The sequence below is a fragment of the Strigops habroptila genome, chromosome 13 (assembly GCF_004027225.2).
Source record: "Strigops habroptila isolate Jane chromosome 13, bStrHab1.2.pri, whole genome shotgun sequence".
Taxonomy (NCBI): Eukaryota; Metazoa; Chordata; class Aves; order Psittaciformes; family Psittacidae; genus Strigops; species Strigops habroptila.
The window spans coordinates 4376069-4402590 of NC_044289.2; the positions used below are offsets into that span (position 1 = coordinate 4376069).

General features: G+C 46.3%; 2 protein-coding genes across 4 annotated transcripts in view; one reads left to right on the forward strand and one right to left on the reverse strand.

Moving 5' to 3' along the window:
* MMP24 (matrix metallopeptidase 24) overlaps positions 1-17899 on the forward strand; it is a 38497-nt gene extending 20598 nt beyond the window's left edge. For all 3 annotated transcript variants that reach the window (XM_030502859.1, XM_030502861.1, XM_030502860.1), the window contains 5 exons: positions 1247-1408; positions 11453-11667; positions 12836-12974; positions 13923-14189; positions 15353-17899. In XM_030502859.1, coding sequence (XP_030358719.1) covers positions 1247-1408; positions 11453-11667; positions 12836-12974; positions 13923-14189; positions 15353-15690 — 1121 coding nt within the window. In that variant the 3' untranslated portion in view covers positions 15691-17899. The remainder of the gene's footprint in view (positions 1-1246; positions 1409-11452; positions 11668-12835; positions 12975-13922; positions 14190-15352) is intronic.
* A 1454-nt stretch (positions 17900-19353) lies between these two features.
* EIF6 (eukaryotic translation initiation factor 6) lies at positions 19354-26520 on the reverse strand. Its single transcript, XM_030502862.2, has 6 exons — positions 26300-26520; positions 26147-26232; positions 24981-25156; positions 23223-23399; positions 22449-22630; positions 19354-21279 (listed from the first exon to the last, which is right to left on the reverse strand). The coding sequence occupies exons 1-6, from the start codon at positions 26404-26406 to the stop codon at positions 21270-21272; spliced, it is 738 nt and encodes a 245-aa protein (XP_030358722.1). The 5' UTR covers positions 26407-26520; the 3' UTR covers positions 19354-21269.
* Between the last annotated feature and the right edge of the window lie 2 nt (positions 26521-26522).

A 26522-nucleotide genomic window follows, 5' to 3' on the forward strand; every position in this document is an offset into this window, starting at 1 on the left:
ATGAATCACTGTTGTAACTCCTGTCCCAGGAATTGCTCAGCTGTGTACACAAAACTGAACTCTGTTACCTCTAAAATATGTGAGGAACGGAGACACACTGTTTGGAGATGCTGCAAAGCAGCTCCTGAGGTGCCACTGCCAACTGTTTTCTCTCATGTTTTGGGTTTGCCTTGCCAAAAGACGCAGAGAACCCCAATTCAGGCAGAATTGGGGGCTCGGGCATTTTATTGGCACGAGGAGACTCTTACGTCTGTCCTTGTTGGCTGTGTCTTCATCCCTCACACAGCATTGCCTGTGTCACCTCCCATGTCAAGGTGCCCTCATGGAGTAGGACATCCAGGAACCACACTAGATCAAGGAGATGAGAGTCCCAGATCCATGGGATTGAAGAGGAGTGTGTGCCTATAAGATAGAGTTGAAGGTACCCGTACTTTGCGCTCCCACCAGCTTCTTAGCCAGACAGGGCTCCTCAGCCCTTTCTCTTCTTGTCCGGAGCATGTCCCTTCTTTCCTCCTTTCTTCTTTTCCCTTCTGCCATTGGGATCCAACCCAACCTTCCCCTATGTGGCTCTGACTCCTGCAGGGTGGTGCTACCTGTGCTCACTTCCTCCCACAGACATGGCAGTGCCGAAAGTCCAGCAAAGTAAAAGCATGTTGAGGAGCATGTGCTAGAGGAGATGGGGTTGTCGCAGGTACTACATGTGCTACGGTGGGTGTTAATCCCGGTCTTCTCTGTCCTTCCTTCTGCCTTGCTAGAAGCCTTACAGATTTCCCCTAGGATTTCATGGTTCAGATCACATCAGAGCATGGCACTGGAGGACCCAGAAAGGGAGTAAAGCTCCCTTCCCACCATGAACCCTAGTTGAATTGAAGAGTAGCAGTGCGCTCGCCTCTCCTGGCATCACTCGGAGGCAGTGCTGTTGGAGCGGCCTGTTTTGTTGGCCGTTTTCTTTAAGCTCTCTACAAAAGAGTCTACAGTTGGTATCCTCTCACTCCAGGCAGTTGCCTGGTCTGAGGATGGTCATGGGTGGTCATGGGCTAGTAGCCCCCTGCCCATTCTGTGACAGTGACTGTAAAAGCTGCACAGACTTTCAGGACTAAAACCATGTGCAGGAACTGGCCCTGGCACTGTGACCTCCTGTGCAATAGGATAGCAAAGCACTCATAAAGCTTCTTGCTTTATGAATGAGTGGGGCTTGGGATTGCATCAAGCTTTGGACTAACCTGGCTGTGCCTTCCTTCCACAGGGAATGATCTCTTTCTGGTTGCAGTTCATGAGCTGGGACATGCGCTGGGTCTGGAACACTCCAATGATCCCAGTGCTATCATGGCTCCTTTCTACCAGTATATGGAAACACACAACTTCAAACTGCCCCAGGATGACCTACAAGGAATTCAGAAAATCTATGGTGAGCAACACTACCCATTAATCTATTTACAATGAGTTTGAGTTCAGTGAGTACGTTACACAGACAAGAGACCTGCAAAATGCTTGTAGCTGGTGGGCTGGGTTTCCTGCTGTAGCTGAGTGGGGAACTGTTTAAAGCCCTTGATCCATAGCCAAATATCGGACAACTGTCCCAGTGGTAATATGTGCACAAGTCAAGATAACCAAACCTCTGTGATCTTGCTGCTCCTCCATCCATCATCATGTCCTCAATATCAAGGAGCGTTAGAAAGGGAAAACCAAGCTATTACTGTACCCAAAGTATGTCCATTAGGAACAGCTAGTGCAAACAGAGGGGAGGAATGCAAGGAACATGGAACATCAAGGAAATAGTATTTGTGCACTCTTTTTTTTTTTCTCCATATATACAAGGTAGGGAATTAGGGAACACTTAATCTCCACCTGAACATTGTTGTACAACATGTGCCACAAAGATACGGGCTCAAGGTAAAGAGAGGAAAGGAGGCATAGAGAAAAGCAAGGGGCTGGAAATGATGTGCTACCATATGATGGGATCATGGATACCAGGGTGTGAGGACAGGGACTTTGAGAGAATTATTGGCTGAAGGAGGCTCTGGGGGCAGAGGGAAATGCAGGTTTTAGGAGCCGCACTCAAGGGGAGGCTGGGCTAGAAGATGCGGCAGCCCATGGAAAACAGGTTTTGTCAAACATCCCTGATTTCATTCTTTGAGGAAAGTACAGGTCTGACTAAGAGGTTAATAAATGTTGCATAGAACAACTATGCTATGTAGTTGTGCAACACCTGCAGCTACTTGAAATCTAGAGTCAAATATTAGCTCCCAGTATCAGTCAAGCACATATTATATGAATTAGACCTAAAAAAAACCCCTGATAAGATGGTTGTCAGTGGGAAAGAGGGATTCCTGCTGGGATCAGCAGCAGACCTGGCACTAGTCAACGTTTACATCAGTGATCTGTTGGTGCATTTTAAATTACTTCTATAGGATTTGTGCCAAGACCTGTAAGGCTCTAAAGCAGTGCAGCAAGACTTTAAAGGTCTAAAGTGTCAATTGTTTGAGTCTGAGGGTTGTTTGGGTTGGGTTGGGTTTTGTTGTTGGTTGTTTTGGGGGTTTTTTTGTGGCTGGAATGAGATTCATTTGTTCAAATGTAAATGCCTAAAGAAGATAAATCTCTTTCTGGGCTGGTTTCTCTGAGTCTGTCTGGACAATGGGGGAAACCCAAGCATTTGTAGAATGCAGTTCATCCTCATCAAGGCAGATACCCAAATAAGGTCCACCATGTAAAATAAGATGACTTGAAGTACACTCAGGGAGAACTGGCTCTTCCCATTAGTACAGCTGAAGATTTCTCTTTATTGTTCATTACCAGGATGAAGTTGCATGGCAATTGTCCTATGGTATCATTTAATTATGCATTCTTTAACATAGTATATACTCAAATACTCAGGATAACAGAGACTCTGGATGGTTTTGAAAGAAAGTGCTGGGGTAGTAAGTATGTTTTTCATTAAATAATATACCTTTCAAAATACTGATTTTTGAAAGCTGCTAAAATGTCTTCACGCTGTTTCTGTTTTGAAATGTTGATTTAGTTCCTGTGAACTTTGACTAATCAAGAAGAAAAATAATCTAAATTTATTGCTGACAGTGCAACTGCAATCAAGATAAAGCTACTGGTTTCTCTGTTTTCAGACAGCTCTTGGAAAGGGAGCAGATAAGGAACTGACAGCCATGCTGCTTCACGTTTGTGGTTGAAGCCAATATCAGCTGTGGCTGAGCTGGGGACCGGCACTCCCCAAGCACAGGTTGGGCAGGGACCCAGTGCCCCAGGCTGAGCTCAGCTGGGGCTCCAGTACCAGTTGAGGTACCGGGTGATGCTGGTCAGGGCCGTTGAATCTTTACAGTGTCCTCAGGGCCCTGACAGTTTGTGAGAGCACTGCACAGCATCTTGTGCAGAGCTATGGCAGAGCAGAGGCTCAGTACCGTCCTGCCTGTGGCTTGGCAGCAGCACCACTGCACTTCCATTTATGTTTCATTTACGTAGTGACATTAAGCTTTAGCCACATGCTCTGTTAAGATTCTCTGTATGCAATATAATATACTTAGAGTTTTAACTCAGCTTGAAAAAAGCAAGTTTATTGCTTTTTTCGTGCTGCTATTTAGTGCAGGTAGTAACTAGGAATTAGTTTGTTGGCTATCATGGAAGCACACAAAGGCTCTTCTCCGAGGCCTTTGGACTGGCGTGGATTGGGGAGGATGTTGGTGGTTGTAGACAGAACTAGTCCTGCAGGGAGAAGACGGAGTAGCTTCTGCAGTAGGAGCTTTGATACCCCACGTAGAGATTTTGGTCCTTAGCATAGAGCTACAGTCCAAAACCTAAAGGTTAGTTTAAAACTAGGTTTTACTCTTACGGTTCACAAAGAAAAGATGGAAAATGCAGGTTATGTTTCTCCCTGGAATCGGAGATATGAGAACAGATCTTTTCATCTGAGCTTCTTACAACTGAGAAGGGACAGCTGAAATATTCTTCTTGTAGCTTTAGCAGGAACATTGAACTAATGTGTTTATTTCCACAGTGCCAATCTGAGGTGGGGACCAGCACTTTGTTTAGCCTTGGGAATGCCAAAAGCCCATCTACGAGAGCACCTATCCAAATATCAAAACCTTCTGCTTTCTTGCTGCTCTGACATTCTCTACAGTGCAGCAGCATGTGCTTAATACATATTATTTAGGAACCCTCTATGCAAAATAAGTCGTAGAGCCAGAGCCACTGCCTTGCCTGTAACACCCTTATTAAAAAATAAATTCAATTAAAACTTTCAATTTTTCATTCCTCTGAAGTTGCTAGAACAAACAACAGAGGCTCTACTAAAGCTTAAGTCCATTTTGTCTCCTTCTTTTGAGAATGATGCATTTCAGATGTTTTTTATGTTCTATCTGTGTTTATCCATCAGAAAAGAAATATGTCTAAATCTTCATACAACAAGTTATTGAATTATTAAGTTATTTTCTGCTGGATTTATTTCCAGACTCACCTGAAGAGGCAGTAGGTAATGTGAACTCTTGTTTGTGCTTCATGCTGGTTAGTATAAGGTCAATGTTTAAAATGTTATTTCCAATTATGAGCTAAGGAAGAAAAGGCCAGCAGCTCAGTGCGTGTGACAGAGTGGACTGTAAGACAAGTCAGCAGTATTTCCATCTTCTGAAAGATGCTTCTTGTAGCATGTTCCTTGACAAAATGAGGGAAGTAGCATGGCTGTTCTTTACATGCGTTTCAGAGGGATATCTCCCACTGTACTTAATGTCAGTGTCACAAATGACATGCCCACGAAGGAGCATTATGTAGGCTATCCTGTCAAGGTGACTGCCTCTTTTAATTTTGCTAGTATTGAAGTCAGGGCAGCATGCAGCTACAGTGCAGGTGGAGAGAGGAGACATGGTCTTGTCACGCAGCCTGAACTGATCATCCTTCAGCACTGGTTCTCCTGTTCTAAGTACATCCTGCTCTAAGTACCCTTTTGCAGCAGGCTGTGAATCAGCCTCTCGTGTTAGGAGTGACTCTTCTGACACTGTGCCTGGGGAGCAGAGGGGCTGACATGATGTGCAGGAAAAGTTCATGTCCAGACGGATGCTTGGAGAGCTGGTAAACCAGACCATTACCTTCAAGGCCCTTTCAGAGCCTGAGGTCACAAAGGAAAGGTCTGCTAACAACTCAAAGACAGACCAAATCATTAAGCCTGGAGACAACCTCAAGGATCTGAGTCATCCCAAATCTCACTGAGGACATGTCACCCTTACACGTCTTTTCTGCAGCTCAAGAGAGCAGCTCCCAGCCAGTGTACATGCTGCATCCCATGAGGGCTGAGGTCCAGGGTTGTCATGAAACTACTCCAGCCCCTGGCCAAGGAACTAGACACCACCAGCTCTGACATCCAGGAGCAGGGGATCAGCTGGGCACAGTGTCCATGAGCAAACAGCACCTTCTGCCAGCCTCATTACTCCTGTGCAGCAAGCACAGGTCTCAACCTTCCTCACCTTTTCCCAGTTGGTGTGCATAGAGCAATCCCAGATCCTTGTAACCTACATGTATGTGTAGAGATGGCTTGTGATGAAACAACAGAAAGATCTGATGCAAAATGCTCCACGTGGTGACACTACATTGTGAATGGGGCCATCAGAGCAAGCTTTGCTGTTGGGCAGGACCTGGAAATATTAGGTATAGGCCTGTTTTCTTATAATGTCCTCTTGAACATGAGAAGAGAATAGAGTAACCTCCAGTGCCTTATCTATAGAAGTTGCAAGATCTGGGACTTTTGGATCCATGCCTTATGGTGCTGTGCTTGTAAGGGGGCAGGGGAAGGAAAATGCATGGCAATAAGAGCGCTGGAGGGATCTGCCCCGGTGCCACATCCCTGGCATGTTACAGAGATACCAGACTCTCTCTCTGTGTTGCATCCCTTCATTTGCACTCCTGTTGCATCCCTCCTGTCCAACTGTCCAGAGACTGTTGGACTCGGCAGGAAATACCAGAGTCCACCTCTGTGCATCCACTGAGTCTCACCTGCTGTATGCCAGGTCTCCATTCCTATTCCTCCAAGGAGCAGGCAGGGAGTAACCACCTGGTTCCTGGTGCTGTCTTTGGGGTCCACCTGATGCCTGGAGTGCTCTGGCATGGGTGCTGCTCTCCCAGGTGAATGCTCTGTCACCTGGTTGGCAGTTGGTCATTCAGAGAACATCTATCAAGAAGGGCTCGAGAAACCCTTCCTGCCACCCAGTGATGGTCATGAGGACCTCAACTGTCCAACCATTGGGTATGCTGTGGGTGCTGGGACTTGTTCTGCAGACTGCAGTGCACTGTGGCAAGGCTACCCAAACCTTCCGAAACAGCTAACTCATTTCACTGCTGAAGTCTAACCCCAGCAGTGCAAAGCACCCTGTGGACAGGTTTACCAAATGAGCAAAGGAAATGAGCCCTTCCTGAGCTCAGCTGTTGTGGATGGACTGTCTCTTGTCCTGGAACTCATTTAATATGAACAGGCACCACCTTCCACTGGGCTGGAGCTTGCAGAACAGCCAGGTGGGTTTCTCTTACCCTCCCTGGTTCCTTTGGATCATACATTTTGGTTTGAAACTGAGGAGCCTTTCCTGTGTACCTGGACAGCTGGTACCATCCTGCAGAAACATGCAGGCAGCTCAGCTTTTGACAACCAAAAAACCCCTCCGTGTTATTCAAAAGCCTAAGTGCCTGCCTGTAGTCTGGATGATAGTTTTATTCTTGGAGTGAATATCAAGCAGATAAAGATGGGCCTTTGTTTGCAGGTGGAATGTTATCCCTCCTGGTCTGAAACAAAGGGCATCCCCTGCACTGGCAGGCTTGGAGAGCCACCTGGCTCAGGCAGGGCTGGCTGTGACGGATGCTGAGCCATGCAAGGTGCTGAGCCTCCAGGCAGGTGCTGTGCAGTTGAGGGAACACTCTGTCAATAGGCAGGAGGACAGTACGATTATATTTTGTCCTCAACTATCGACACAGTGTCTCCTAAATGCCTCCTCTCTCTGTGTTATCTTCACAGGTCACCTTGGTATTCAGATGGTCTGCGACCGAGGAAGCATGAAGGGAGGAGGCTAAGTGCCAGTGGCGGAAGTCACACTCTGAAGGTGATCTGCTGTGACCCAAAAGCTTTCTGACATTCTTTGCCTTGATTGTGATAGAGAGGAAGAAAGTCTTCTTCTTCATGCAGTGTCTTAAAGTCCCAGCAAGTTTCTTCCCTCCAACATGTAGAGTTTCCAGCTCTGTGAGGTTTCTTACCTGCTTCCCATGTGGAAGTAGCTTCAGCCTTAGCCCTGGGGGTGGGTTTGGCTCTGGTGCTGGGATGACATGCAGTAACAAGGTGACTGGGTTCAGGCCCAGCTGCAAATCCATGCAATAGCCTCTCTCACTTAATTTTTCTCTTGGTGAGATTTGCTCTGACTGGTTCTTTGAAGTTGCTTGGAAACACAGTGGCAGAGGCTGTGTGATTTGCTTGGTTAGTTATGTCAGTGGTGGGTGTAATCAGTTCCTGTAATAAATACCAAGGTGCTATCATCTCTCAAGTAACTCTTTGTTCACATGGTCATCTCTGCTGCTTATAAATCTGTTATATCCTGCCTTTAGCCATCTGTTTTGGAGGCAGGTTACTGTGATGCGAGTCTGGAAATAGTAATGAGTGCCAAGCTGTATAGGGTCTGTTCATTCTGCTTTCATGCCAGGTTGTGCTCTGAAGTGGTTTAGGTCTTACAATATAGCATCTTTCTTCAGCAGTGGACAGGCTGTGCTTCTGCTTTCCATACCCCTAACTGTAGACCAAATTCTGCCTGCCTAGCACTTGGACCCGAGAATTGTCATGTTGTATATGTGCTCCTCTGCTCTTTGCATGTGCGTAACTGTAGGATTACGTTCCCCATTTATCTGTAAGTCCACCCTCACTCTGTAACAAAGTGAAGGCAGCAATTAAAAATAAAAATGCAATCTGTATAACCACAAGACGAGATAAGACCTCAATCAGGAGAAATTAGAAGGCCCAGAATGCATACAACCAAGAAGAGAAGTGAAAGATAGCAGGGAAAAATCCATGGCTTGTAGGGAGACAGTAAGAGGAATATTTTGAATGAAATGATAAAGTCAGCATCCAAGCAAGTTGCAGTACGAGCTGCAGAATATGTGGGAAGCCCTGTCAGCACTGGGAACCTCCTTCAGAACAGTACACCAGTGCTAGTTTGGCCATTGCAAGCAGTGAACACGTAGGGTGGCCCAGCTTCTGTTGTTGGTCCTGACTTTCTAGCAAACGTTTCATTTAATGCCAGTCTCTGCTTCCCCTGAATCATTGCTGAATTGCACCATCCTGACCGCAGTGTGTACAAGTGCTTCTGCCTTGCAAGTTTACTGCATTCTGTTCCAGTGGCATCTTGGGGCTAGTTAAAACTTTCACAAGAGTCCCTTAGGTTGAAGGTGCTATTTTAACTTTCCTCTTCTCTGCAGAAGACTGTGACAGACTTTGGACACTTAAGTTGGATGAGACAGTTGAAGCTGACTGCTGTCCTGCAGCAGTGGCAGGGCAGGCTGTGACCTGGGATATGAGTGGTCCTCACTTGTGAAGAGAGAATGAATTTTTCATAACTCAGATCAGGCATGATGTTAAATTCCTAGTTTATGACCACAATACTGTAATCCCTATTCTACACCTTACTATCAGATTCTGTGTGTCTTTGTGACTCATAGACACATTCATCATCGTTTTCTTTAGATATTACCCTGTCTCACCCTTCTTTCCTTTAAAAAAAATCGGTGTCATGTCCTTGTTTTACTGCTCATGGTCAGCTCTATAAAACTTTCTTCTTGCTCTCTTCTCAAAGTGTGGAGTTTACGGGTTGTTATTTCTGGAAATCCAGAGCTGCTGTTGATTTGAGTATCTCTGTTTGCTGTGTCTGAGAAGCAGAACTGCTCCGAATTGGCAGTCAGTCCCTTTTGCGCTCTGCCTTTCCAGCAAGCAGTTTGAATCTGTGGCACACAGTGACTTTTTGGGTTCCTCCCAGACAATCCCCTCTAACAGCATTGCATATTGCTGTACATCTCACTCTGTTTAAAGGCAATAATGCTCCTTGGAATCCTCCTTGCAATCATGGTGTGAATTTGCTTCTGGCTGCCTCTCACGACGCAGCGATCTCTCCTGTGCTGGAACTGGTGGCTGTCTTCTGCAAACTACCAAATAGCTGTCTGATGGAGTTGCTCCACTGTCAATTAAACTGGCCACCAAAGAGGCTTTTCTGATCCATGTATGGCAACAGAAATGCATCTCTGAGTTGGTCAGTGCATGGTGTTAGCCTCTTGCAAAGGGGAGGGAATGAACAGCACTGATCTTGTGCTTCTGTAGCAACATGCTATAGTCTCATTTAGAAAGGTGATCCTTGTATCAGTCTGTTGGCAGGGGAATCCTGTCATGTAGGACATGTATTAGAGTTTCTTCGATGTTACTTACAAACACATCCACCCAAAGCCATGTGGTTAGCAGCACAAGAGTAAAAGGATCATGCTGCTGTTTAGTGAGAGCTGTAGTGTGCACTAAGTCATCATTGCTTATTGCTTCCTTGCTTAGGTCCCAGTCAAGACTTACTTTTCCTTAATGCAAGTATTTCCTATCTTTAAGCATGTTAATTGCTGCTTTTCAAACTTCATTTATTCAAGAACTGTAACTGGCACCAAGTGCCGTTTTTGGCAGCCAGAGCAGATTATCAGTTTCTCACTCCTTTAATTCACTAAAGCAGGAGCTGGACACTGCTCCCACATCCCATCTGAGCAAACCAGACCCCGTCTTTCTTTGCATAGGATCTGTCTGGGACCTCTTTCCTCCTTCCCATGCTGCTTCCGCAGCATATCCCACTGTACCAACTCAATCTACCTCCATAGAGCTTTCCAACCTTAATCAGCACTGCCAGCTAGCCTGCTGCTTGCTGGAGGAGATGCCTTGGCACAGCCCATGTCCTTCTCACCACAATAAGTTGCCTATTGCTGTATTAGCAAACAACGTCTATGGCTGCTAGCAAGAATAATACTAGCACATCTGTAGATACATCAGCATTTAGGGATGGTGTTAAGTAAATAGAATGCTGAGGACTTGACCCCCACTCTATGCATTTCAGGGAAGGGGGTGGTTACTGTGAATTAGCTCTGGCTGTGCCCTGTGATGTCTGTTTGCAGTTGCAGTATCCTAGATGTGCTCCAGAAATGCATCTTCAAGTTTAGCTTTGTCCAAAAAGAATGCATTTCATGAACACCAGTGAGAATCAAAGCACAGCAATTGCAAATGATGGAGCATCTCTTCAAAAGCACACTCCTGAGCCAAACTGAAACACCAGTGCAGATGCACCCATATTGCCTGGCTAACAAGGGGTCTGACCCTGCTGCTCCTGTGACAGCCAGTGTCCTCAGACCTTTGGTGGACACCATTTGGGGAAGGTTCAGAGGTCACCAGCAGGAGCAATATCACAATTTGGGAATTTTATTTAGAAGAACTTGATGGTCTGCTAAGATACTGGGCACTGAACAGCTAAGAGTAGAGGGGGATGAGAACTACACAGTATTGAAACAATAGACCATGCAAATGATCAAATCCCATTTGATTACATCAGACATAAAACTTGGTAAAATCCCTTGCTTCCAGAGGCCTTCTGCTTAGTGCCATATTAACTTGTGGCCTTCTCTGAGAAGCAACAAGAAATCTGTGACACTCTTACTGAGATTTGGTCCAGATTTTATCACTAACTTGATGAAATCATCCTATGACAGAGTGGGTTTAAAAGCAGAGCTCTGCTACAAGTCACTTGTGTTTTTATAACTCTTTACATTCCTGCAGCCTTGTCAGATCTCAAAGCTGAGCCTGGTAAGAATCGAAGGGCACCAAGTGAGTCAGAACATGGTCCTTTATCACAGCTGTTCATCAGTTCCCATGGTGTTCTGAAAGCAAAGATTAGTGACTAAAATGTAGTAAAGGAATTGCTTTCTTATTTCTGAATTCCCTTGTAGTTCCCCTTAGATGGTAGCATTGGTTTCACACACTGCCTTTTTTCTGATTTTGCTTTGGTTTTTGTTTTGGGGTGGTTTTTGGTTGTTTGGATTTTGTGTGTGTGTTTCGGTTGTTTGGGTTTTTTTAATGGTCTACTAAAGGTTTCTATTCAAGGGTTATTTATTACCTTTCAGTTGGGAACATGATTGGTGTGGCTGCTCCTTCCTTTTAGCTCCAGCCTCCTCGGGAAGACCTACAGAAACATACTGGCTCTTCTTCAGTTCTTATTGCTCATCCGTTTTGGGACATATTTCACATCTGGATGCATCTTGTTCTGCTCCCCATTTCTAGGGAATGAGCTCTGCATAAGGAGCGTGTAAATTCCTCGCAATGCTCTTCATCCAGCCTGTTGCCTTTTAAAATCTACAAGGGGAGCACAGAAAATCCAAATGTTTCCACTTTGCTAAACATTTTTCTTTTCATTTCTAGGTCCTCCTGTTGAGCCCCTGGAGCCAACTAGGCCTTTACCAACTCTTCCTGTTCGCAGAATTCACTCCACTTCGGAAAGGAAACACGAGAGACAGCCAAGACCTCCTAGTCCTCCTCTGGGTGATAGGCCATCTCCTCCTGGCTCGAAACCAAACATCTGTGATGGCAACTTTAACACTGTGGCTCTCTTTAGAGGAGAAATGTTTGTTTTCAAGGTACTAAGAATTCCTGTTTACCCATGAGTCTGTCTTTAGATTTATTGCTGGAAAAGATTAATAGAAGTATAAGGTAGTAAGATTTGAAATGTCTGTGAAAATAGCTCTGTTCCTCTGAGGCTGCTGAAAGAGCAATATTAAAAGGACATGTAAACGGATAGGCTCCGTAACATTTGGAAACAGTGCCTGATGGGATTTCCACAATGCCCAGGCAGCCTGTGTGCCAAAATGTGAACTGGATGCACTGGCAGAGAATTCGGACACGATCAAGCTCAGAGAGAAGCCACCTGTAAAGCCAGAAAGCAATACCAGTATCCAACCAGAGATTGGTTGGATAAGCCTCATTGCCTCCAGAGATGGCATGTGTGAACCCAGGGCTTCAGGGAGCGCTCAGCTTACCTGGGGAGTTTGAGTCAACCTTGCTTGTAAACTACAGCCAGGGAGGAAGGAGAGGCTTTGTTCAATAACCCACGTTAGAGTGCCTTGAACATGGAAATACCTGTGGCTTTCACTCTGCCCAGTGGTGTGAATGGGCATGTTGAAGGTCATTAAATGGGCAGACCACATCAGTTGGAGAAAAAGCCTGAACTGGAAATAGTTGAAGGCTGGGACAGTACCTGGGAGAAGCCTCACAGGCCCTGTCCTGCTCTTACTCATCCCTGAGCATCCATTATGGCTTTAACTGATGATCTCAAAGGGTTATTTAATAACTCCTTTGTGCCTTTGGACATCGTGTGCTTCACACAGTCCCGGGTAATGTTATGGCTGTGTGGCTCTCCTGGGGTCTGATAGCTGAGCACCAGTTGTACCAGGACACATGTGACACCTCAGTGACGAGACATGCAGACAGGTCACTCACAGATGTGTTCATAACACTTATAACTGTGGACTTGCTTCCCCCTGCTCCTTTTTCCTCTCCTTCTTTCCACCCTTTTTGACAGCACCAGCAATCAACTTCTCACCCTTTTGGCTGCCATCTTCCCCACAGAGCGCTTCCCTCACTGGAGACAGTGTTGGGCTGGGCTGGAGCTGTCACCTGAACCAGGACTTCTGTTTTTAATGGTTATGGGGCCTAGGCAGGGATTAGCAATGCTCGATGCTGGACGCCCAGCCTGGTTTGACTGCAAGGTAAAAACACTCAGCCTGAAGAGGCTTCTGGTTTTCTCAGGATCGCTGGTTCTGGCGGCTGCGCAACAACCGGGTGCAGGAGGGTTATCCCATGCAGATCGAGCAGTTCTGGAAGGGCCTCCCCGCAAAGATTGATGCAGCCTATGAGCGCTCTGATGGCAAATTCGTGTTCTTCAAAGGTACAGTACATTTTGGTACCAGCCTCCCTCATCTGCCTCACATCACACCCTTACAGCATGAAGATGGGGAAAACAGGTACGCTGCATCCTTGTCCTTTTCCACGGGGACGCTTCAAGCAGCCACTAATCCTTAAAATATGGTTTAGCATGGGCTGGCCTTGCCAGGACAATCTCTGTATAAAGCTAATATTGATTAGTGGAAGTTGGCTTCCATATGATGACAAGAAATAGTTCCTATTTCCCAGGGAGTGATAGGCAGGAGGATAGGCAGGAGTCTTCTGCCTATTTCCTCAAATATGTTTTAGCAAGGCGTTAGGGCCTTTCCAGGTATAGGGCATTCCCAAACCACATTTCTGGACAATTGTCTCCTAAAGAGACAAAATGACCAACCTTATGCTCACATAGCTCCTTGCATTGTGACAGTGTCTGAACTCGTTCTGTAACTTGAGAGCAAGTTGTAAGCAAGGAGGAGTGGCTGGAAAGCATCAGCATGCCCTGTACAAAACCACAGTACCTTGTCTTCCCCATTTATGTCTGCAGCTTCAATCCACCAGCTCAATAAACTGGATTAAAACTTCAGATGGCTCAGAGAAGAGCAACAGAAATGATCAAAAAGCATGGGTTGACATCCTGCAAGGAGCCCCTCAGCCTCTATGAGGAATGACAAAGACAGGGTGTGAGGGAAGTCTCTGAAATGATGACTGGTCTAGAGAAGGTAAATGGGAAAAGGTGGTTTAACATCCCTTCCAAAATAAGAGCTGAGAAGCAGCAAATGGAATCAGGAGGTTTCAGGTTCGAAATGAAGAGGAGGAGCAGATTTTTCACATAACACACTTAAGCCTGGAAGTCCTCGACACGCTGTGGTTCATTGTGGCTATGCTACATTTAGCTCATTCAACTACTAATTAGGCAAATCTGTTTGTTGTTTGTGTCCCCATTCACCTCCAGGAGATAAATACTGGGTCTTTAAAGAAGTGACGGCAGAGCCGGGCTACCCGCACAGCCTGGTGGAGCTGGGGAGCTGCCTGCCCCGGGAGGGCATCGACACGGCCCTGCGCTGGGAGCCCGTCGGCAAAACCTACTTCTTCAAAGGAGACAGGTACTGGAGGTACAACGAGGACAAGAGAGCAACGGACCCAGGATACCCAAAGCCCATCACCGTGTGGAGAGGAATCCCTCAGGCTCCACAGGGAGCTTTTATCAGCAAAGAAGGCTGTATGTATCTGCAGTCATTACCCCTGTTAGATCCGGGATAGCTTGTCTACCTTGGGAGCTGGGTGGCTGGATTTGGGGTATGTGAAATAGGAATCAGGTCTCAGATGTCCTAGGGTCACACCGGCACCTGCAGGCACTGGCAGTCTGAGAGCCTTCCTGACCCTCACCCTAACCCATGTGCCTCCTGAACTGCTAAACTGTGTTACCCTAATGCCATTTCTGGGGCTGGGAAGGGGAATTGTTCCAGTTTTGCTGCCACAAAAGTTTTTACTGGAGTTTTCCTGGGCTGTGATTACAATGATGCTATATCTTACATTTTCCTCCTAGTTTCTTTCCTGTAGCTCAGTCACTGTTATACAGGCTCCAACCTGCCTGATGTACTTTGCAGCCATTCTCTGAGCAGGGGGTTGGACCTCCAGAGGCTCCTTCCAGCACATTTCTTTCTCTGATTTGAAGATTTCTTCCTCCTATTCCAGTTGGGGAAAGAACTTACAGAAGGGGCTTGTGCCATTGAGGCTGTGTTTAAATTTGGGGCTGTGGTGAGAGATGAGGGCTGTGGGGCCGGGCTGGAGGAGTGCAGTGAGAGCAGAGCTGGAGGGTGGATGCAGGAGACCCAACACTTCCACCATTATTCCACTTGCCTTTTTTTTTCCTAATCACTTGAGAGGGATTAGAAAAGGAGACATCTGGGTACTTCAGACAACACGTAGCATAAACCATCAGCCTTTTAATAGCAGTAGCACAAGAGTGCTCCTTAACAAATGCCAAATCTTCTGGATTCTGTGGCCAAAAGGAGTCATTCAGTTTTATTTCATATTTACAGATGCTTTAGTGAAAAATAACTCACTGCAGGACATACTTTAAAGTTAGTTGGGTTTTTGTTATTCACAGTTTGTCTTGGCCAAGGGGAATGGTGCTCTGTGGGCAGCATTGCACCCACAAGCCAGGGTTATGGCTTCTCCTTTAAATCCCAGCTCCAAAACCATGTTCACTGTTCAGAGGTTTTGGGGTGCTCTGGAATCCAAAATCCCCAAACCTGGCTGTGTTTTATCAGGCCAGGCAGCCACCTCCAGCCTTCCAGGCTGTCTGCACATCCTCACACAAGCACAGCTTACCAAGTTGGAAATGGTGTGGTGAGAAATCCTCTCTGTTTTGTCTCCTAGTTTATACCTACTTCTACAAAGGGAAGGAGTACTGGAAGTTCGATAACCAGCAGCTGACTGTGGAACCAGGCTACCCCAGGTCAATCCTCAAAGACTGGATGGGCTGTAACCAGAAGGATGTTGAACGAAGCAAAGACAGACGCCTCCCCCACGACGACGTGGACATTATGGTGACAATAAATGATGTGCCTAGCACTGTAAATGCAATCGCAGTCGTGATCCCTTGCATTTTGTCTCTGTGTATCCTTGTCTTGGTATACACGATCTTCCAGTTTAAAAACAAAGAGGTGCAGCAAAATGTTGTGTATTACAAAAGACCTGTCCAGGAATGGGTATGACACAGCCCGCTGCACGTTTCAACTCATGGAACTGATAAGGACTATGGACAAAAAAAGAAAAAAAAAAGAAAAAAAAGAAGAAATAAATGCATTCAGAAGCCTACAAACAAAACTACTTCAGTGACAAGTTTTGGACAGCCTGGGACTGAAATAATAAGCAGGAAAACTGGAAAAACTACAGGCAGCCTTGCAGTGTGGAGCCTCTTTCCTTCTTACTGCCTCAGTCGCGTGTCAGTCTTGGTGTGCCATCCTCCACAGGCTCACTCTGCTAACATCAGAGTCTTCAAGACAGGTTTCAACTGACCTGGGAAACTTCCTTCAGTTCCCTGCACCAGTGCTCCCTGTTAAACCCAGCATTCTCCAGTGTAGCTAAACCACCTCTGAACAGAACCATTTTTTTAATAGCTGTCTCATAAATGAATGAAGATCATGAATTCTATGAACAGGAACAATTCAGTATCGTAAGCAGAAGACATTCTGATGCTGAACCATTCTAAAAGATCTTAGTTTATTACAAAATCCAGGGAATGACCTGGATACGATTTTCCAATACCTGCTGGTCAGATGTTTTATACATTCATAACTAAGCAACGCTGCCACTCAGCACAGTGCATGAGGAACCACGAAGCACTCAAAGAGGTAGAGGAGTGCAGAGCAGAGGCTCAAGAAGCACCAAACCAGCCACCTGGCAACATCAAGCCCTAGACTGGGACAATCTGAAGACGAAGTAATTGGGTCTAAATCATGGGAATTCATGGTTTTGTTTTGGGAGCCATTCATGAAAGAAATATTTAAATGTCATACAATGTTGTTTTAAGCTCCCATCAGCAAGAAACAATGAACCAACGGTTACAGATACACTGACAAACATGTATAGATGTACCCTGCACTCTGCCCATGTTACAATGCTGGGAAAAGATGAATTGTTGTTATGTGGCATGTGTAACTAGATTGTGGAATTTGTATGTTGGGTTTCAGGAGAATGGAAATGTTTGTTTGGAGTGGGATGGTCATTATGTTTTGCTGAGCTAGTCAAAATACAGTAAGAATTAGGCCTGTTTATAAAACTAAATCCAATCCCTGTAGATGTCACAAATGTTGTATGCCTTCAAAACTTCTGGGTTTTGCTCACTTCTTCACAGGCAAGTGTTTGGCAAGTCCCAAAGCCAGCGTGCTCTGCAGTAGAACGAGGTCAGCACTACCCACATTTGACAGAGACATAAAACCCAGGTAAAAGCTAGATAAATACCTGAACTTTCAGCTAGTAAGTTCTCACAAGTCTCTTCTACAACTGTAGCTTCTGCTTATCCCTCTTACAGTTGTGACTGGTTTAGGATGTTGTGTCCTAGCCACAAACTTAGTCCATTTTTTGTTGATGCTGATACTTCTACCATGTTAAAGAAGAGGGGAGGAAGAGTTTCTTGCAGTGCAATGTACTGGGGAAGTCCAGCCCTGCACAGAAGGGCCGTTCCTCTAAGCACAGGAACTGCTTTTCACGCTCACTGGAAGGTGATGAGCATGAGCCCTCTGCCTACAACTGAATTTATTCAGTGCAAGAAGTGCAATGCACAGAATGTCCAGTTAGTGTAGCAAAGGTGCAGCTTTAGAATAGCAGCTGTGAAAAACACCCCAGGAATGACAAACATGCTAAAAACATTCCTAATTCCAATGATGAGGAATGAAGAAGCAGAAAAATCATTAGCATTCTGAATTTCCACCTAGTGCTCAGCTATTGCTATTGGTGAAGCAGGATAGGCAAATAGACACTTCTAGTGAAGCCCACTAGGACTGCATAACGTGGTTTCAAACTGTATTTTGTCCTTCATAACTTGATTTCCATAGCCAAGCTGTTTATTGTGTTTAAACATTAAAAACTAATATTACAAACATATTACAAACTAAGTGAGGAGCTATAGATGCAAAACTTTGAATTTTAGTGGAAAAAAAAAAAGTGATAATGTCTCATGATGGGTGAAGGAGTGCAAAGGACCAAATGAAATCGGAGCTACTAATCAGACACCCCCCACACGTGCTACTCCGTCGTTGCTATGTGTACTATGTATGTGGTAGAATGCACACTCTGAATGCCACAGCCACATGGCACATCCAACTCATCTGTACGCTGCCATCTCTTCTGGGGCTCTGACAGCCCAAACCTTTGAGCAACTTCCAACAGCCATCATTAAAAAACAAAAATAATTACAACCTAGAGAAACGTCTGGTTTGGTTTGTATCAGGGTTTCCTCCTGCCCAAAGGTAGGTTTTTGGTCAGTTCCAGGTTGTATGTACAGCACAACAGGCGGGGCTGCAGCAAGTGGAGCTGTTTCCTGTGAGCTGTGTGTTGTTCTGCAGAGCCGGGCCCCACACTGCAGCAGGGCAAGCTGCCTGCCCCACGCTGCCAAACTCAGCCTGCCCTGAGGAACTGCTGCTCCAAAGAACTAGCCAAGCAGCGTGGTGCCTTTTCTAACTGGTTCGTGACTGGCTCCTGCTGCAATGCCACAGTGTTTGTGTAAGTGTTTAGAAGTGTTGGGAGGCTGGGGCAGGCATGTGAGCAGTCGACCCACTTTACACTGCGTTCACATTGCTATCATCTCACTTGTGTTAAGATCAGCCCCTTGGCAGTCCAGGGGATGACCTGGCTCCAGGCCCAAACATCAATATTAATATAAGGGATATTTCCTTAATATTCCCACCCCTGAGCTCTTTGCTAGGATCCTCGTTTATGCTACAGAAACACAGCACATATCAGCAGAGGATTGACTTGGATCTGCTTCCCATCAGCACCTCCATGGACAGGTGCCCATGTTCCACTTCCTGGGCAGAACCACAGCTCCAGGACATATTGCCACCGCAGGGGAGCAGGGCACAGCACTGCTTAGTCAACTCTAACCCGGCAGCAAGAGGCTCTCGTCACTGTGCTCCTGGCAGGGACACAGCACCCTGCAGCACGGGCCACTTGTGCAGCCACAGAGGAGTCCTGGCACGCATTTATAGGAGTGCAGCAGTTGCAGCCCCTACAGTGAGCAGCCCATGACATACACTACCCTGCACTCAACATTCTACCCCTCTACCCCCATTTTTGACTACTTCAAATAATTGCATCACCAGTAAAATAAGCTCATTTTCCAGGTAAGTTAGAAACACCCTGGGAAACACAATCCCTACAGTCAGAACAGAGGTGGTTCTCCACTGTGAGAGGGATTAGTTGTTCCTAACTTACAATTAGTCATTAAACCTCAAGGCAATTTCCCATCTCACACTATGAGGACTCGGGTTCATAAAAGCCTGTGTAGGATCCTGACAAACACTTTTGAATATTAAACACACAATGGTAGCCAAAGCTACACACCCTGTGACTTCCCCACTGAATCCTGAGTTGTGCTACATTCATTCCTCCCTCAAAACTTCTGCACAACTCTTCTCCATCTTGTCACATTCATCCTAGAGCTTGATTCCAGCCCTTCTCATAGTACCAGACTTATTTGTCCGTCACAGCTGTAGTTCCTCAGCTGGTTCCTGCAACCCTTTGTAATACCTGAGATCACGTTGGCTGCCACAGCCCCATAGCAAAGCTGGTAGATATCTGTGGTATGTAACCCACAGTCTCTTAGCTCAGCAATTTCCTTAAGACTTTTGAGAACCCATGGTAGCAATTCCCAGCACTGCAGACAAACAACTTGGTTTTATTAACCATTCCTTAACACCTTCTTTCAGCAGCTCCATTGGGGAGTGCCGACTCTGAGGTAAAGCACATATAAAGGGCCACTCAGGTGTTGCACAGTGCTCCAAGTGCCTCAGGCTGTGTCATGCCAAGGGCCTGCCTCTTGTAACTGCTGTTCCATCACCTCCACCGGAGCTGTCTTTCCTCCCTTACTGTTTCGCACTGTTCTCATGGTCTCATCCTCATGGCCCTCCACCTGCCAGCTCTGACACTGCAAGGCCGGCTCCCATGGGAATGAGGATCTCACTCCTCCTTTGCCCTGACTTCTTTGGGAGTTTTAGCTTACAGAATTCACTCTAAATACTGAGATATGCTAAGAGGAGACCTGGAGCTAGTGCCAAGAAAGGTGGTTCACTATATCAAAGCTGTCATAAAAACCAATTGCTAACTGTAGTAGCAAGGAGCTGTGAGCTGCTTACAGGCTTCCCCAGTGGCAGAAGGAAGGGGAGCTCTCTGGAAATGGCATCTCTAGCTCAGTTATCATCCAAGACAGGACTGCTATGACCAGAGAAGATCCTGTAGCAATCTTTATTTAAGGAGCAACCTTTAATCAACAAGACTTACAAAACCTTCCCTGAACATCCAGCCAATATGAAAATAAACAAAAATGGAAGTTTACTAAATCTTCTACAAAGCCTAGAGCACCAAACAAAAAACTCTGCCCACACTGCCTTCGGACCAGCACTCCTCAAAAGAACCCACCTGAGAGTAACCATAGCCTCACGATGGGAAATGGTGGTATTTCTGTGCTTCCAGTACACCTCTAACAGCCAAGCAGAAGCAACTGAAATGAGAGATCAGTGACCAACAGCTCTGTTTAGAAGCAAATGACTATATCTTCTACCTGAAACTAGTACTTACAGCTCGTTTTTGTCATCACCACACCGCTACGAGGGCAGAGCTCCCAATCAGCAAGCTCCCAAATCTGCTACATCTGACTGAATGGTATAACTAGTTAGAACTGTGTTACTTAACCTTTGCATCAAGATACTCAAGATAACTGTTGAGAGTCAAGACACTCTTGAGACAACTCAAGATGGGGTGGTTTTGATTTGATGGTTCCCAAGTCTCCCAGCATAGCTGGCTAATTCCTGTAGAACAAACTGGAGCCCACTGGCTATCATGCTTGCCTGAGCTGCCCTGCAGGTACCTCAGCAGCAGCACACATGCCACCAAACAGATCAGCCACCACTGTTCCAGTGTGTGTTCACACACTGCTGCTGTTAGAAGCCCCTGGACTGACCCTGAGAAACTCCAGTTTTAATGACAGCTGATCTCTTCAACACCACGTGGGAATAGCTGCAGGTCAGAGCAAGAGAGCAGGGGATGACTTCAGACTATTTTGTGGCACATAAATTACTGTATTCTTGGCACTGGACATACAAGGAGCTTTTACGTCTATGTACAGCAAAACCACCGCTCTTTGGCAAGAGTGTGGAAAGAGAGGGCAGTGCCATATGTGTGCTGAAATACTCTGCTGTGCAGCATAACAGTAATGTGGGATTATTTAAAGGCAAAACAATCTCTAGTGACCAATATCCAAGAGCCACAGGAGTAAATATAGTGGGCTCATGTGAAGGGCACAGTCAGCATCACAACACGAGAAAGCACAGCTGAAGAACTGGAAAATGCCAGCAAAGGGATCGAGAACATTCCTTATTCATAACTGATGCATGTTATTTGTCAGGTTTTGTAGTAACACTTAGTTTACTAAACAGTAGAAAAGATTGGGTTTGTAGCTTCTTCCTTGGGCCAGGCCTGCAGAAACAACATCAGAAGGTCTGGATGTTTGTAATCCAAAGTGCAGCTTGACACTTCACTCCTTAGGAGCTTTCTGGAAAGTAGGAACCGACACTGCTCATGTCAAGCTAGAAAGAGAAAACAGAAAGGAGATTCAGTAGGTAAGTGCTAGAGAATGCAAAAGGCATTTCAAAACACCAGTACAATCAGTTCCTCAGTTACAAAGGCCCAGTACAAATTTCTCTTCCTAGAACGTGAAAGAGGGAAGCAGACCTAGTGCTGCTCACAGCCACCCCAAGAACAGACTTGTCAAGCTGGCAAAGGCAAGACATACATTCAGGCTGGTCTAGGTAGTTATCAAAAGCTCAGAGCAAGTTTAATTATGGCTCTGTTACACTCAGAGACATCCAGCCTTTATACAGCAACTGTACAGGGGCAGCAAAGAACTCTCCCAAGGGGTTCTTCATTTGAGGAATTCCTTATTCTTTCCTTAGGCCACAAACTATTCCCACACATTTTTACGACAACTGAGAACTCAGCCACTAAGTTACAATGGCCCAGGTAGTTCAAGAACACACTCCAGCACTACAACAATGATTCCAAGAGTTGTAACCAGAGGAAAGCCCAAATGAAGTGTGCAGAGGACATTCATCTGTACATATGCCTAAACCTTGTCAAAGAATCTGCAGACATGAATGAACAGGGAAGGTCCTACATCACCACCACTGCAGGAAGGAAACAAGAAAACCTGCCTCCATTAAAAGGTAACTTGGATAAAGTCTTTGACAAAAAGGCTTAAAAAAAAAAATAATAATTAGGGCAGCAGCCTTAAATGAAAAAGATTCAAAGCAGCAGCAGACAAACTCCAGTGTTTCTGGCTCCCGAAACAAGATGTCAGCCAAGATGTCAGGCAAAGTCACTGGCATTTTAACTTTGAAAGCAAGATTTGTTTAAAAAAAAATCCATTCATGTCACAGTCAAACACCAAAAAGCTAGAAAAAACCAGGAGGTATCTGGAAGTTGGAATGGATATTGCTCACACAAGAAGTATTCTAACTGCAACAAAGCCCTTTATGCTTTCCATACAGGACTGAGCAGGCTCAGCAGCTACAAGGAAACAAACCCTTCTCCAATGAGGTAACTGTTGGCAGTAACCCTTACGAAAGGGAAGTAAAACAATAACATAAAAATAATAAAAAAGAAGCAAAAAAGAAGATAAATCAGTTATGAAACCAGCTTTATAGTAAAATCTTGCCTGTTTTGTTCATGGTTATAAACAGACCTGGGTCTTGCTCACCTGTCAATCAAGGAATCTCTCATGTTGGTAGCAATGGTACTTGGCTGAGCTTCATTCAGCCTGAAGATACTCTCAATGACGGAGAGCTCGGTGCTGGTTGTATCCAGCCCACAGAAGGCACACCAGTCATTGACAACCATCCCTGCTGCAATGACCTCGCTGCCACGATTCACTGTTCCAGCCTGCCAGAACAGAGCACAAGTGTTAGCAGGGTGTGCTGACAGCAGCATGTTCCCTTATACATCCTTGTTACAAGTCTTCAACTCATGCTCCTGAAAGATTAAAGCTTCTGCCATAAACAATGTTAGAAAGATTTCAGATAAAAAAGATTAATAGACAGCCTTTAATCTCTGGAGAGGAAATTGTGTGACATTCAGTTAAATAAAATCTAACAAGGAAGCATAAAGGCACAGTAATTGTGGAATTCACAAATCCAAGTGAGAAGGCAAAAGATTTTATTACTTCATTTTTTAAACACTTGCCTTCGGCCAAACCACACACGTTCTGTATGAATCCATCAGCACAACCTGCACAATCCCAGCTGAGCAATGCTTTAGAAGCAAACTAAAGGTGTTAAGCAATTTATTCAGACTCAGAAAAGACAGAGAAAATGTCTCAGAAGACTTGCTCTGTTGAAGTTGTCTCCTCATCTCCCACTTGGAACAGCTCTGCAGACAAACAGCAGCTGGGAGCCCACGAGATGTAGAAACATTACAACTGAGAACTGGGTTGGAAGGGAATGGCAAGAGAAAACACAAACCCAAAATGCCTTACCACGAGTGGGACCTGGAGCAATGAAGACAGCTCATCCTGATCATCAATTGAAGTTTTGGGATGCACAATTCCTCCTTGGTTACTGAAAACACAGTAACTTCCTACCAGCACCTGATCTGCTACCGTTTGTCTGAAAACCTCAACCTTCAGTACATCTGCCAAGATCTCCTCTGTCTCCTGCAAACAGAAAGCCAGGACAAAGTCTTCAGCAAAATGGTATTGTAGAATTTGAAGTCAAGGTATTCCCACAACTGGGATCCTGCCCATGCTTCCACAATCTTTCCCAATCCAATCATTACAAAACACTTACTCAGCCTCCCCAACCACTGGGATAAAGTTGTCTTATCCTTCTGTGTAAGAACTTCCTTCCACTCCAGAATTTCACTGGGAATTATTTTGATCCATCCCTCTCTGGCTATCTTCCCTTACTTTTTACACTTCGTTAAAACATAATGTGTTGTAAAGACCATTACTTTCCCCCCACCTCCTCCTTTTTTTAACTTTGCACCAAGAACACCAAGTCCCATTTCTTTACCACCTTTAGCACAAACTGAAAGCACTGTAAGGACCTTCACTACCTGCAGCCACAAAATACTCTTCTCTCTAATGCTACAAAGACATCAGTTCTCGAACATAAAGTAGCAGCAACTTTGTCTCCTCTGTCCTTATTTTAAACTTTCCTACAAGAACCTTCCATTTTCCTTCCACCCCTCTATAAGCCTGCACACCACCACATCCACAGCCTCTTTCAACTATTACCAATTCCAGGGAGCTCAGCAGTAGCTTGTAACTACTGCTGTAGTCCTGACTGAACTCTTCGTTATGCTCTCTTCACCACACACATGCACAATCTCTTTTATTCATTCTATTTCACATACACAAAGCAAACTGCACCTGACAACATGCTTCCACATCCCCCTTCTTCCCTTCTACAAAGGGCATTTGCTACAGCAGGCTGAACAAGAAGGCACACACTACGCTAGGGGCAGGGTCCACATCCACAAATCACAGAATAGTTGGGGTGAGAAAGGACCTTAAGGTCATCCATTTACAACCCCCTGCCATGAGCAGGGATGCCTCACACTAGACCATGTTGCCCAAGGCTCTGTCCAACCTGGCCTTGAACACTGCCAGGGATGGAGCATTTACCACTTCTTTGGGCACCCTGTGCCAGCGCCTCAGCACCCTCACTGTAAAGAACTTCTTCCTTATATCTAACCTAAATCTCTCCGTTTCAGTCTGAACCCATCACCCCTTGTCCTATCACTCCAGTCCCTGATGAAGAGTCCCTCTCCAGCATATTTGTAGCTCCCTTCAGACACTGGAAGCTGCTCTGAGGTCTCCACGCAGCTTCTCTGCTCCAGGCTGAACAGTCCCAATGTTCTCAGCCTGTCTTCATACGGGAGGTGCTCCAGCTCCTGATCACCCTTGTGGCCTCCTCTGGGATGCCAACAGCTCCATGTCCTTCTTATGCTGAGGACACCAGAACTGCACACAGTGCTCCAATGAAGATAAATATAAGAGGCATATCAACTGAAACCAAGTCAGAAGCCCAAAGTCCAACTTTGAGACTTCTCTCTTGAGAAGAAAGGAAACACAACACACCTTCCTCCGTGACACCAGCTCAGCTGTGAGCACAGTTCTTCTGATCCCCACGCTACACGCAGCAATCCTCTACAGCTCCAAACCCAAACTGCAGCCTGGCAACCATTTCACATGCACTCACTATGAATTTAAAAGCATTATAGAGCCATATACCCTGTCAAGATCTGGGTGAACAAGAGCTACGTAGTCATTGCAGGTGGTGACATTGCCCAGTGCCGAGAGACGCTCCTCCACTCGTTGGATTCGTATGGAATCTGGCAGGCTATTGCGGATGTGCTGGAGCTCCTGGTCTGTTGTGCTGCTTGGCACCAACAGTCCATGTCTGTTTCCTAAAATGACACCCAAAAAAATAGAGGAAAAAAAAAAAAAGGAGAAAAAAAGAATGTTCCCCAGGGCTCCTGCTTTCCTGATGGTCACATCATGGCTTGAACTGCCCTTGCTCCATCCACTCCTGCCAAACCCGGAATTCAGCCCAAGAAGAATAACGTTTCCCTTTAGAAAGAACAGCACCACTGGTAAGGGCAAACCAGGATGAAGCGCAGACTTAGCTCACACAAATGGGTGAATGGCACCTTTAATCACTGCTCTTTTTCTACAGAAGCAAAGCCTGAGGTTCTCAATGAAACACTTTAACTGGAATTTCCCCTACAGATGCCAACCGCCCCCCAGAATGCTGCTTGGCTGCATTTCTTCTCTGCAGCAAAGCAGCAAGATGGGATGGACAAACACATTCTTTCCACAGGAACAAAACTCAAGCAGGAAGCTTGTCTGAGTGAATGGGGTCCTCCTGACAGACAGACAAAATGCTTCTCTCTGACTGTCCCTTCTGTTAACGCCCCCCCTGCTCCCCTGGCTCTGCCCCCAGCGCTGGCACTGCAGCATTAACCTTAAGAGAAACAGAACTCCCAGTTACTGCAGAACTTACACGTGGTTTTCAACCGCCTTCAAGCCCTGAGAGGTGAAACCCCCCCGAAGTCCCTTATCACCAGGAGAGTTCTTATTTTTCCATTTCCAATCCTCTTCCCACCCATGAAGCATTAAAACAGAATCCCAGACCGGTTTGGGTTGGAAAGGACCTTAAGATCATCCAGTTCCAACCCCTGCCACGGGCAGGGACACCTTCCACTAGAGCAGGTTGCTCCAAGCCCCTGTGTCCAACCTGGCCTTGAACGCTGCCAGGGATGGGGCAGCCACAGCTTCCGAGTTGTGGGCAAGAACGTCTCGGTGTGACGGGCGCTCCCCGCAGCACCGCCCCGCACGGGCTCGTCCTCCCGTTTCCGCCGCTCCCCTCCGGGCCCGAGGGCCGCCCCGTCACGTACCCACACACATCCTGCCGATGATGCGGCAGCCGGCGATGGAGGCGTGCACCACCGGGATGGTCCCGAACAGCTCCCCCTCGAACACGCTGCAAGGACAAAGCGCCGTCAGCGGCTGCGCGGGGCCGGGCCGGGCGCGCCGCGCCGCTCCCTCACCTGTAGAAGTTCTCGGAGCCGCCGATGGCCACGAGGCAGTACGCGTTGGTCAGCTTGGCGAAGCAGCCCAGCTCGTTGTTGTTCTCGAAGCTGGCGCGGACGGCCATGGCGGGAGCTGGGCGGGAGCGGAACGGGAACGGGAGCGGGACGGGAACCGCCGCCTCAGCCCCGGCCGGACACACGCGGCGCCGCAACCTCCGCTTCCGCCGGCGGCGGGCGGAAG